Here is a 14193-nt window from a genome sequence, read left to right on the forward strand (position 1 = left end):
AGAGTGGGCTATATGCATCAGTATGGTCTGAATTATTTTCATAACTCTTGTTTCTCTGTTCATAAACTCACAAGATACTTAAACTCGCTTTCAGCAGTCAATTATTTGAATTTTTTCAGAGTAGACTTGAACTGCAGGTTTCATTGGGAAGGGATTGTGGCATTATAAAATCACAAGATTTCAATACCATAATGACATGTTTATGTTTCAATGACTCATTATTGGTGATACCCCAGATGTATTCCTGTTGCTCACAAGATTTTATTGTGTATTTTAAAAGAAAATTGTTTGGGTGAGAGTCTGTGGACATACATATGAGAATATTACTATTTTTAAATACAAAATTATTTTTTGATACATATAAAGTTTTTTTTTTAATTATTGCTTTTATTTTTTAATAGATAAAGGAGGCAGCAGACATCATTCAGAAGTTGCACCTAATCGCCCAAGAGTTACCTTTTGATAGGCAAGTTTATTTCTCAAGAGTTAATTTGTCTTTATGGTGTGTAATGTATGGAATAAAATTGTACTTTTACCTGTATTACTCATTAATTCAACAAGAACTTACTGAGGACTGCCTTTAAAAGATACAGTATGCAATAGTTGATTGAAAAAATATGGTCTCTTAGCAACTAAATTTAATGATATATGTTGAAATAATCTCAATCCTTTTTCTTTTGAAAAAAAAAAATGATGGAGAATTTTGAAATTGACAAGTGACATTTTGAATTTTCTTTTTTTTTTTTTGGACTTTGATAACAGTGTTAGAAGGGCAGAAAAAGATTAAACATGGTTTCTTGAGCTGCTTTTTCCTCTAGATGAGAGTTCTTAAGCTTTTGGGAGTGTTGGACACCTCTGAAAAGCTGGTAAAAGCTATGAAATTGCCTTTAAAAAGTTCAGATAAACAGAGTGTTGTATACAGTTTCTTGGCATTTTAGACCATTTAACCTATCTGAAGGCTCCTTCCTAGGGACCTTAAGGTTACAAAGTCCTGTTTTAGATGCCATGCCTTAGGACCATTGCTAAGTCAGGTATTAATGGTTTCAACCTTAAAGAAGCTTCACTGAGAAGAAAATTCTTTCATGGTTTCCTTTAGTCCATGGAATGTCAGACTCTAATTTTATTAATAGTGGTTCTCCTATTTAAATATCTGGAAAAACATATCTTCTCTGAAAACAGATAATATATCCTTTTGTGGTACTTGAAGATCCTCGGGTACAAGTAGAATGTAAATGTATTACTGTACTTAAAGTTTGCCCATTATGTCCCAATATTCCCTACCCATAAATATATTTTATTTTACTTTGAACTTTGTGTCATCATAAAGAGTTAGCAGTAATAATCATTTAGCTATTATTGATACTCTTATGCTTGTCCAACATTATAAGGAATGATTTTTAATGTCACCCATAAAAAAGCTTTTATTTCAGAGTTAAACCATTTACTTAAATGGATAAAATGTATGGCTCACAATGGGTATATGATAATTTTCTCCCACCCATACAAATATCAGACGTATATACTCATCTTCTCCCACTTCTCAGTTACATACTTCTCTTATAGTTTTGTTTTAACCTCTCTCCCAAGCCTTAGAATTGAATTTACATCTTAATCAAATTTAATTTTCTCACAGAGATCAATATAACCTAATGTATTCTGTACTCTGTGATCCACCATAACTTTGATATATCAATTTTGTTGTCTGTGTGCTCAGTTGCTAAGTTGTGTTAGACTCTTTGTGACTCCAAGGAGTATAGCCTGCCAGGCTCCTCTGTCCATGGGATTTCCCAGGCACAAATACTGGAGCGAGTTACCATTTTCATCTCCAGGGGATTTTACCAACCCAGGGTTCATTCAAACTCACGTCTCCTGCTTGACAGGCAGATTCTTTACCACTGAGCCACCTGGGAAGCCCATATCAATTTTGTATAGTTCTTTGAATTATTACCCTTTTTATCTATCTTTGGCATCTTTTTTGCCATCCCCTCACCTATCACTTTAATTATGTGACATCTTTCAGCCTTAATTTTCCATGTTGTGCATTCCCCTTTGATATTTATGATTTGAAAAAGTTCTAGTGTATTTTAATTGATATTTTAGTTTCTGAATTTGCAGAGGTTGAAAGCTAGGCACACACGGGGTCCTTTTTATGGCTTCTATTTTATTTTTCCAGTTTTAAAATAACTCGTTTATATATCAGTTCAGTTCAGTCGCTCAGTCGTGTCCGACTCTTTGCAACCCCATGAATCACAGCACCCCAGGCCTCCCTGTCCATCACCAACTCCCGGAGTTCATTCAGACTCACATCCATTGAGTCAGTGATGCCATCCAGCCATCTCATCCTCTGTCGTCCCCTTCTCCTCCTGCCCCCAATCCCTCCCAGCATCAGAGTCTTTTTCAATGAGTCAACTCTTCGCATGAGGTGGCCAAAGTACTGGAGTTTCAGCATCATTTATATATACTTATTGTTTATTTTCTTTTAAGTGACAATAATGAAACTTCATATGAGAAAATCCCAACAGAAGGGAAAAGAGACAAATATCAAGTGAATTTAAAATGCCAATGAATATGAGTAGGGACAATAAATCAGTTGTTGGGACTGGCTCAGTTAATTAATGTCTCGTTCAGAATTCCTCCCTCTTTAAAAGGGATTTGGTTATTCAGTGTGAATTTCCTCAGTGAGAACGAGATACTCCATCTGAATTGCCCGGTTTCAGCTTTGTTAAATGGCATGCTTCCTTTCAGCACTCTCTCCGCTCTGGCCTTATCTTTGCCCTCCTTCCTCGGCCACACCCTCCCTCTCCCTCCCATCCTGTATGAAGACATTTAGCATGGAGAGTTCCTATGTATCCTCATTCTCCCTTTTATTAATACCTTACATTACTATGGTACATTTGTCACAAATAATGAACTTCATCATTGGTTTCTATCTTTCAGATTTTCAGAAGTTAAATCCAAAATTGCAAGTAAGTGGGGTTCTATTTATTTAATTGTTTTGGATAGGTGATCAAACTACTTTTATAAAAAAAGAAAATTGTAAAAGAAGAGAGTGGGAACAATGTCATCCTCCCACCCCATCCGTGAATTTGATTCCTCTTCCTTGAAGCAGCTATTAAATATTATGTTTCTTGTGTATTCTTCCATAGTACTCTATGGATATCTTGATATAAGCATAGAACATAAATCATGTATATAATATGTAGAATTTTTTTATATGGTCCCCATGTATTTTAAAATTGGTGGCATCCTATACAAATAGCTTGATACCTTGTGTTTTTAACAACATATCTTAGACATTGTTTTTGTATCCATACATACCTGTCTCTCTTTTTAAAAAAAAAAAAAAAAGCTTGTATGACTATTTTAGTACCTATTTAACTCCGTACATGGTAGTTTGAAACTTGTTCTTTAGATTGTACTTTAGGCAGATCATTCCAGATTTCTTTAATAGCCACTATATTTCTAGGCTCTAAGTCACTATTCAGGAACTCACTGAAGTTCAAAAATCACCTGTTTTGCCAAAAGTGTACCGTAATAGCCCCAAGAATGTAGTGAATCAAATACCACATGTTGTCTTATAATCTGGTGTTGAATTTGCCTTTGTTCATGGTAAAGACATTTGAACTCTAGTAAAGAGTTTGATAGTTCTCTTTACTCTTTCTCTAAAGTCAGGTTTAAGACTTTTCCTATTTCTTGCTTTCAGAAATGACATCCAGGTTTTTCCCATAGTCATAAATGGAAGTCAGACTATAGGAGCTGATCTGTTTTGCCAATTGGGAAGATTTTTTGTGTGTGTTGAAAATACAGATTTATATACCTTAGTATATTATAATAAGAGTTTTGATCCACTATCTATAATCTAATGGTTTTCACAATTCTTTTAAAAGAAAGCTAGATTCATAGTCATTATATTTATAAAGAAACCATATACTTACAAATAACCTGTGTACTTTGTCTCATTGTAGCTGAATGACTTTCTATTTTTAGGTAAATACCATGATTTAGAATGCCAGTTGATTCAGGAGTTTACTGGTGCTCAAAGAAGAGGTGAAATCTCCAGAATGAGAGAAGTAGCAGCTGTTTTACTTCATTTTAAGGTACATAGAAAAAATTTAAAGTGCAGATTAGTCTTAAAGAATGTAGAGATAATGTTAATTCTGTATGTTGTTGTTTTGTCACTAAGTTGTGATTCTTTGTGATCCCATGGACTGTAACCTGCCAAACTCCTCTATCCATGGAATTTCCCTGGCCAAGAATATTAGAGTGGGTTGCTGTGTCTTTCTCTGGAGGATCTTCCCCACCCAGGGATTGAACCCGTGTCTCCTGCATTGGCAGGCAGATTTTTACCACTGAACCACCACGGTGTTTTACAGTCTGTGATTTTGCCCTGTTGTTTTAGTGTATCACAGTGTTAATTTTCACTGTTTGGAATAATTTGAATGTATATTTTTTATGTTTCTCCAGAAATGATACTAAATCCTAGGTCTTAAGGATCTTATATTCAGTACTATTAATACTTATTATTAATTAATATTAATACTATTAATACTTATTAATTAATATTAATACTATTAATAATAAAGCCATCACTGAATTTTTATATAGTTTGATGTAGAAAACTGTCTCCCTTCTGGCTGTTTATTGTTTTTTTTAGTCAAACATTTTATGAAATAATTCAAAAGCAAGAAGGCTTGACCTTAAGTGTCCACTGGAATACAGAAACCAGAGAGTAGCTGTTACTGCTGACCATTTATTGAGGCATAGAGATAGCTTTATTATATATAATACCTCTTTTATTGACATTGTTATTGTTGTTATAACTTAACCAAAAAAGTGATGTGTATTTCTCTCTTCTTCTTAGGGTTATTCTCATTGTGTTGATGTTTATATAAAGCAGTGCCAGGAGGTAACATAACAGTACACTTCATTTGATTTTATTTTATGCTAATTTGTGTTTTAAAAAGCATTTTAAATTATATATTCATTATATAAAATTCTTCTGCTCTTTAGGGTGCTTACTTGAGAAACGATATATTTGAAGATGCAGCAATACTCTGTCAGCGGGTAAACAAACAAGTTGGAGATATCTTTAGTAATCCAGAAACAGTACTGGCTAAACTTATTCAAAATGTATTTGAAATCAAACTACAGGTAATTTTAAACAGTGACTAAGTAGTTCTTAAGACTATATGTGTTTTTTTCCCTCTGTTTTAAAAGTTTTTAAAAATTGAGTTTATTTGTGTAATATCCTTAGGAACAGCAATTCACTTATTAAGTATAGGGGAAAGGAGTGACAGTGTTGAGCTTTAAAACAAAAGTGTTAAAAGGTGCTACTCACGGTCATCAGAGCATGTGTTTGAAATTACATGTGTATCAGTAGTAGTGGTAACAGGTGTGATAGATTAGCCTCGGATTTTAATATTCACTGGGCTCTCACCTTGACCAGTCAATAGCATTTTGAAATGCTAAGAATGGTACTTAGCATTGACATTGATTACCTTATTTTACCTTAGTAAAGTAAATTTGAACAAGAATTACAAGATCTGTAGAATTTTTTGTCATATGGCACTAACATGAAAAGAAAAAACTCTGAATGTTTCGTTTACAGCCTTTACTTCCATAGCTCTGTACTTTAAGGCAACATTTCCTCAACTGTTTACCAATGGATTCAGCAGTGTTAAATAAATGTTGTTTTAAAAACACAACTTTTAATATTCTTTAGAGGTACTAATATATATTGTGATCCTCTAGAAGTGGAAATGTAATGTACTGCCTTTCCCAATTTTATAGTAATATTTCTTAGTGTCTCAAAGGACACTAGTGTTACTTAGACTACAGTTTGGGAAATGCTACTTTAAAGAATTGACCATATTGATATAGCTTGAAGTGTTATTTTTTGGGATTTTTTTCAAAAGACAAGATATTTGAGATTCTTAATGCTTAGTACCAACACTGATATAAATGTAAAAGTAAATATGAGAAGCAGTAAACTAAAAACCTGTTTTTTAATTTTTTTTATATTGGTCTATTTCCTATGCATTGCCTTTGCCACTGGATTTTAAGTCAGAACAGTTCAAGAAAATGGAGTAATTCTAGCAGAAAAAAATGTTGACTCTATAATTTAATATTTATTTAATTAACAGAATGTTGACTTTTCTTTTTAGAGCTTTGTGAAAGACCAGTTACAAGAATGTTGGAAGTCTGATGCAGAGCAGTATCTCAAAAGTCTCTATGATTTATACACAAGGTATATTTTTAATTATTAGAAAATAGTAATATCTCACCTTTTCTTTTCTTCAAATAGAAAACTGGGAAATATTCAGGTGTTTTTGAATAACAGTTTGTCAGATAGCAATATAGCTTTTAGCATTAAATACTTGGCTGTATAGACTAGTATTGTATGAGTATCTTTCTTAGCATGTTAACTATTAGATATTATGCTTTATGTTAATATACTTTAATGAAGTATAAACTAAGACCTGACTAAGACTAAGACTAAGTCTTGTTTAAACTAAGACCTGAGAATTATGTTTTTGATCTTAATTGTAAACTAGTTCATTATTGTTTAATTTTTTTAAGAATGAGTAATAATTACATTTATTTTCATTAGCGCTTTAGAAGTTGAGAAAAGGAGTGACAAATTCTTAACCAATGATGGTTTCAGACTTAAGTCTGATGTGAAAATTTGTCTTGTGTTTTGTAAATGGCAGTGTTACACTTTGTAGAAGCTTCATGTGGAGTTTCTTTCCAATCCTGTTGCTTTTCTTCATTGTCATTTTGAGAAGAGGGTTTTCAAAAGTAACTACAATCAGGAAGTCTGTTTCAACAGCAGCACTATTGTGAGTCTGTCTTCAGCAGTGAGAAACAGAAAATTAGAGGCAAGTCCAGAGAAGAGAATGAACAGAGGAAGTATTTTGACTTGGTACCATGTCATGAATGGCATACTTGAAGCCATTCTGGCGTTGTTGCCATTTCTAGACTGGTTGGTTGCCTCAGTTTCCTCTTGTTGAGTTGTCTCTAGGAGTTATGGCAGTTTTCAAAACCATGATATTTGTAATATACGTTCTACTTAATATGTTTATATAACCTTATGCAGTTGCTCTCTCCATCCTAAGTAATTTCCCAGGGTTTAAGAAATGGTGGTTTAATGTAAGTTTTTCAAAAGTCACATTGTAAAAAGATGTATTTTTTAATATTATTACCATACCTAAAATATACATTTATCTTTTCCCCCTCTTTTCCATGAAAAGAACCACAAATCTTTCCAGCAAGTTGATGGAGTTTAACTTAGGTACTGATAAACAGACTTTCTTGTCTAAGCTTATCAAGTCCATTTTCATTTCCTATTTGGAGAGCTACATTGAAATAGAGACTGGCTATTTGAAAAGCAGAAGTGCTATGATCCTTCAGCGCTATTATGATTCAAAAAACCATCAAAAGAGATCCATTGGCACAGGAGGGTAAGCGTTTTTGTTAAATGTTATAGTTAAAACTAAAGATATTAAAAACATTTTTATATTTGGACAACTTGTGAAATATTGATAGTCATTAGAATTTTCTGTGAAGAATTATCAGTTTTTTTATACCATTCATCAAATCCTATCTTTTTAGCCACATGTTGAAATATTCTAACATTATTAAAATGTAAAACAGAATACCAGTGCCATAAAGAGTTCCTCCCATCCTCCCCCCTTTCCTTTTTTCAGACTGAGTTAATTATTCCAGGCTATTAGGGAAGTAAATTGTTTTATTGCTGCTGTTGCAGGTGTGGTTAAAAAGAATAAAAACCCCTGCAAATTGATACCCTGAGCTTTTAAAATGACTTGGGCATGAACTTGTTTAATACATTAAAACTTGAATTTATTCATATCCTAGAAGAAAATAAAATGATTTGCTCTAAGAATTGGTTGACAGCTCAGTAATCTAGATCTTACCTATCTGGAATTTAGTTGATTCTAGGATGAATCAAAATGACTTTTGTGAACCATCAGAGTTGATGGTTCATATAATATTCATACAGCTAAATCAGCTTATTTCCTAGCTTGTTATATATTAAATAATGATCATGGAGAGATTATAACTAGGAATAAGAAGTGACATCTGAAAGGCAGCAAGTAAAAGAGAAAAGCTAAAAAACAACCATAAGAATTTTTTTTTAAAGTTCACAATCTGGAGCTATATATTCTATAAATAGGAACAAAAGTAATCTAGCCTTCTATAACTATAATAAATGTTCTTAATAACCCTCAGTCATTTAGAAAAGCTAAATTATGTTTAATAGTAATAAAGAAATGTACAATATGCTTAAGTAGTTAGTATATTTAAAAAGCTTTAAAATTTTAAAGTTTGTTTTAAGTGGGGCCATTTAATTATCTGAAATATTAGCTTACTTCGAAAGGCCTACTTCCTAAGGAAACTAAACAAGGAGTTTTTGGCTAATGAGTCAGAATTGTAGAGCTAAATATTGAGTCAAAATTGTAGACCTAAAAGAGACTTTAGAGATAATAACTGCAAATCTACTCACTTTTCATATGATAGTCTTCTATTTAGAGATTAATGCTTGCTTCACTTTACAGAATTACTTATTGAAATTAGAAGTTTTAGGTCTCCTGCTATTGGTCCATTTTTCTTTTTATTAGTTCATGTATACTAAGTTTGAGAGTACTTGACATTGAAATCTATGTATAGTAGTTTTCTTTTTTCATTTGTTTCTATTATGCATTAGTATTCAAGATCTTAAAGAGAGAATTAGACAACGTACCAACTTACCACTGGGGCCAAGTATTGATACTCATGGAGAGACTTTCCTGTCCCAGGAAGTGGTGGTTAATCTTTTGCAAGAAACCAAACAAGCCTTTGAAAGATGTCATAGGGTAAGAATTGTACATTTATTTAATTGATATATAGCTATGTATTTTAAGTTTTGCTTGTTTATACTAAGATGTAGCTCTGCTCTCTGGTTATGAACACCTGTTTATCGTAATAAAAAAGTAGGATTTTTGTTTAGAGAACAGAATTATTTTTAAATTGTTTAGAAGTATACTTTAATATGATTTTAAACGAAGATACCAAATTTTCTTCAGTGAGATATTAAATCAAAATATGAAAGTGAGGGTTAGAACCATATCATAAAGAAATACAGCATTAGGGAGAGAAAGATGCCTTAAGAATAGATATCAAAGGAAAGGAAAAATTGACTCCGTTAAAAATTTAGAATGCCTTCAACAAACACACTTTAACAAAGTAAACAATTAAGCCACGGTGTGAAAAGAAGGCTTTAACCAGTTTTACTAGCAGAAGATTTATAAAACAAATAATACTTGTTAGTAATTGTATAGCACATACTATGTTCCAGGCACTATTCCAAGCACTTTAAGTATGCTTTAACTCATTTAGTCATTGTAACATTTCTGTGAGGTTGTTATCTCTGTTTTACAGAGGAAGAAACTGAACTACATATTTCTTAAGTATGAAATTGAGAGTTGAGGTAGTCATAATTTTTTATTTGTATGATGTATGTGGTCTTTATATTTATATTGATGGATCAATGTAGAATGTAAATATAAATATAAATCGATAGAAAACAAGTCAAAGGCTATACATAAATACAGAAAATGTGAGTTATCAATAAGATATTTAGTCTCACTGGTGGGAAATGAAACTTAAGACAGGGAAAATACTAATTCTCAATAGCTTGGCAAAAATTTTGTTGATACTCTTGGTAAGGATGTGGAGCAATAGAAGTTCTTATACACTGCCAATGGACGTAATAATCGGTATACTTTGGAGAGTAATTTGTTAATTTCTTAGAGAATTTGTAAGTTCACAGGACATGTCTAACATCATAAGCTACATTGTTTGTCATGGTGAAAAATTAGAACCAAACTAAGTGTGCTGTAGAAAGAATTGATAAAGTGACATTGTTCATATACTGGAAAGCTAATATACCAATTTAAATGACTAAACTAGAGTTACCTGTGTCAGCATGAGTAAATCTCAAAAATATAATGTTTAGTGGAAAGAGCAAGATGGGGAAAGATATATTCATTATACCACAATATAAAGTTTTAAAAAGTAAAAATACTTTGTTCAGGAGCATACACAACATGGGTATGATAAACAGTTTCAGAGTAGTGGTTGTCTTGGGAGGAATACGTAAGGCACTTTATAATGTTGGACTGCCCCTGCCACCACAGAAGAAAAAAAATCTGAAGTACATTTGGAAAAATGTTAAGATATGACACCTCAGGGTATGTGATGGCTGTATTTGATACAGTAATAGCTCTACTCTTCTGAATACTGGAAATATGTTAAAATATTTCTATACCATCAGATCATCAAACCTGAAGCTGTCAACATATTTATTGTTTTGAGTCACAATGTGTGCCTAGTCACTTTAGTCGTGTCCAACTCTGTGCAACCCTGTGGGGTGTAGCCCACCATGCTCCTCTGTCCAAGGGATTCTCTGAGCAAGAATACTGAAGTGGGTTGCCATGCCCTTCTCCAGAGGATCTTTCCAACCCAGGGATTGAAGCTAGGTCTCTTGTATCTCCAGCATTGGCAGGCAAGTTCTTTACCACTAGCACCATGTGGGAAGCCCTTGAGTCACACTCAGTAACTAGATCTAAATCATGACCTTCTGTCTGGATAAAGACAAAATTGAAAATCAGTTTAATTCATTGCAGTCTAGATGATCTAACAAACATTATTTTGTGTTTACTTTGTACCACCTGACATGTTAGGCATTAAGGTTTTAAGTACAAAACATACACATTACTTTTGAATAGTGAGAAAAGAGGTAGATATATAAAGAATTAGTGCAAGTAGATATACACTATGTATATAGTGACAGATTTCCTCTTCTTGGGCTCTAAAATCACTGCGGATGGTGACTGCAGCCATGAAATCAGAAGACAATTGCTTCTTGGCAGGAAAGCTGTGACAGACCTAGACAGTATATACTCTGCTGACAAAGGTCCATATAGTCAAGGCTGTGGTCTTCCCATTGGTCATGTATCATTGGGAGAGGTGGTCTGTAAAGAAGGCAGAGCACCAAGAATTTATGCCTTCAAACTGTGGTGCTGGAGAAGACTCCTGAGAATACCTTGGACAGCAAAGAGATCAAACCAGTCAGTCTTAAGGGAAGTCAACCCCGAATACTCTTTGGAAGGACTGATGCTAAAGCTGAAGCTCCAATATTTTGGTCATCTGATGTGAACAGCTGACTCATTGGAACAGTCCCTGTTACTGGAAGAGATTGAGGGCAGAAGGAAAAGAGAGCGTCAGAGGATGAAATGGCTGGATGGCATCACTGATGTCATGGACATGAACTTGGGCAAACTTTGGGAGATGGTGAGGGACAGGGAGGCGTGGCGTGCTGCAGTCCATGGGGTTGCAAAGAGTTGAACAGGACTGGGTGACTGAACAGCACAACAACAGATACACACTGTTGAGACTTAAAAAGGAAGCAGCTGGCTCTGACTGGTTAAGGAATTAAGGACGAGTGTTTTTCAGGGAAGATTTCAAAAAGGAGAGGACATTTGAGGTCTGAGTCTTGAAAGATAAATAGGGTATCTTCAAGATTCTGGCAGGTGGTTTCAGGAAAAGAGAATATTACATGCACAAAGACATATACAGAGAACAATCATGCAGCTTGAACTGTAGAAGGATTTGGGGAGAATAATGAGATGGGAATTTGAAAATGTAGACTAAAATTCTTTATATACCATACTTAGAAATTTGGACTTGACCTTGTTAGATGTTGATGGAAATATTAAAGAATATAAAACAGGGCAGTGTAATGAGAAGATTGGGTGTATTTTTCTTTTTTAAAAAGCTTAGTAATGTCGAGATATAATTGACATTCAGTAGACTGCATGTATTTGAACTATACAGTTTGGTAACTTTGGTAAATTATGTGTACATTTATGAAGCTATAGTGCAATCAAAGTAATGAACAGATCATCACCCCCAAAGTTTCCTTTTCTACTTGTAAATTCTCCTTTTCTCCTCCCTCTGTTTCTGTCCTCAGGCAACCGTGACCTCCTTCACTGTAGATTAGTTGTCAAAAAGAAGTTGTCAAGATTCAGGACTGAGTCTTGAAAACTAAATAGGATTTTTCAAGAAGTTGATTAATTTTCTAGAATTTTTAATAAATGGGATTATAATGTAGTATATACATGTGTTTCTGGATTCTTTAACCCAGCATAAATGTTTTGAAATTCATTCATGTTGTGTGTATTAGTATGTTCTTTTATTGCTGAATAATATTTTATTGCATGGAAAAGAAGTGAAAGTGTTAGTTGCTCAGTCATGTCTGACGCTTTGTGACCCATGGACTTCTCTATCCATGGAATTCTCCAGGCAAGAATACTAGAGTGGGTAGCTGTTTTCTTCACTCGGGGATCTTCTCGACCCAGGGATTGAACCATGGTCTCCTGCATTAAAGGCAGATTCTTCACTGTTTTGCTTATCCACTTACCTATTGATGGCAGTTTAGATTGGCTCCAGTGTTTGGTTAAAAACGAAGCTGCTTTGAACATTCATTAGATATCTTTATGCAGACATACGCTTTCATTTCTCCTTAGTAACATTTTTAAAAATTGGGTTCTTATTTCTTGACAGTTGTATATGTAGTTAAGACTCATTTTTTAAAAAATTTAAAGTGAAGTTGCTCAGTTGTGTCCAACTCTTTGCAACCCCATGGACTGTAGCCTACCAGGCTCCTCCATCCATGGAATTTTCCAGGCAAGGGTACTGGAGTGGGTTGCCATTGCCTTCTGCAGGGAATCTTACCAACCCAGGGATCGAACCTGGGTCTCCTGCACTACAGGCAGACGCTTTACTGTCTGAGCCACCAGGGAAAAACTCACTTATCAGATACCTAATGTGCAGATTTTTTTTTTCAGTCTGTGGTTTGTCTTTTTCATATCTAAACAGTATTTCAAAGAATAGAAGTTATTAATTTTGATACTTCTCTGTTATGGGAGGTATTTTTGGTATCATATATAAGGAATCCTTGCCTAACCTAAGGTCACAAAGATTTCCTTTTATATTTTCTTTTATTGTATTTGTTTCCTTTAAGGTTTCTTTCTTTTTTAAAAACTTTAAAATTTTTATATGATTTTGAAAGGTTACTCTCTATTTACAGTTACTACAAAATATTGGCTATATTCTCCACGTCGTACAATACCTTGAGCCTGTCTTATGCCCAATAGTTTGTGTCTCCTACAGCATATCCATATATCCCCCCACAGTGGTAACCACTAGTTTGTTCTCTGTCTCTATGAGTCTGCTTCTTTTTTGTTAAATTCACTAGTTTGTTGTATTTTTTAGATTCCACATATGTGATATCATACACTATTCCTCTGATTTATTTCACTTAGCATAGTGCTGTGCAGGTCCTTCCATGTTGCTGCAAATGGCAAAATTTCAATTTTTTATGGCTGAGTAGTACTCCATTCTGTATATATTACCACATATTCTTATCCATTCATCTGTTAATGGCACTTAGGTTGCTTCCCTATCTTGGCAATTGTAAATAATGCTGCTGTGAACATTGGGATGAATGTATCTTTTGGGGTTAGTGTTTTTGTTTTTTGCTGTGTACCCAGGTGTGGAATTGTTGGGTCTTATGATAATTCTACTGTCAGTTGTTTGAGGAACCTCCATACTGTTTTTCATAGTGACTGCACCAATTTACATTCCTACTAACATTTTGCTAGGGTTCCCTTTTCTCCACATCCTTGCCAACACTTGTTGTTTGTAGACTTGATAGCCATTCTGTATGAGGTGTGTGTTTGATTTGCATTTCTCTGATGATTAATGATGTTGAGGATCTTTTCATCTGCCTGCTGGCCATCTGTGTGTCGCCTTTGGAAAAATGTCTGTTCAGATTCTCTGCCCAAGTTTTAGTCAGTTTTTTAAAAAATATTGAATTATATGACTTTTTAATATTTCTGGATATTAATAACCTCTTACCTTGTATATCATTTGCAAATATCTTTTCCCATTTAGTATGTTGCCTTTTTGTTTTGCTGATGGTTTCCTTTGCTGTGCTAAGCTTTTAAGTTTGATTGTGTGCCATTTTATTTTTGCTTTTGTTTCTCTTCTCTCGCTTTAGGAGACAGATCGGAAAAATACTGCTAAGACTTATGTCAAAGAGCATACTGCCTGTGTTTTCTTCTGAGAATT

At 33.9% G+C, this 14193-nt stretch overlaps 1 protein-coding gene across 1 annotated transcript in view; it reads left to right on the plus strand.

Annotated features, from left to right (window-relative positions):
* The window catches only part of EXOC5 (exocyst complex component 5), a 51927-nt gene that overhangs the window by 20640 nt on the left and 17094 nt on the right, over nt 1-14193 (plus strand). The window contains exons 5-12 of the mRNA XM_045162060.1: nt 402-466; nt 2938-2966; nt 3988-4097; nt 4862-4906; nt 5011-5151; nt 6165-6247; nt 7251-7460; nt 8726-8873. Coding sequence (XP_045017995.1) covers nt 402-466; nt 2938-2966; nt 3988-4097; nt 4862-4906; nt 5011-5151; nt 6165-6247; nt 7251-7460; nt 8726-8873 — 831 coding nt within the window. The remainder of the gene's footprint in view (nt 1-401; nt 467-2937; nt 2967-3987; nt 4098-4861; nt 4907-5010; nt 5152-6164; nt 6248-7250; nt 7461-8725; nt 8874-14193) is intronic.

The sequence above is a fragment of the Bubalus bubalis genome, chromosome 11 (genome assembly GCF_019923935.1).
Source record: "Bubalus bubalis isolate 160015118507 breed Murrah chromosome 11, NDDB_SH_1, whole genome shotgun sequence".
Lineage (NCBI taxonomy): Eukaryota > Metazoa > Chordata > Mammalia > Artiodactyla > Bovidae > Bubalus > Bubalus bubalis.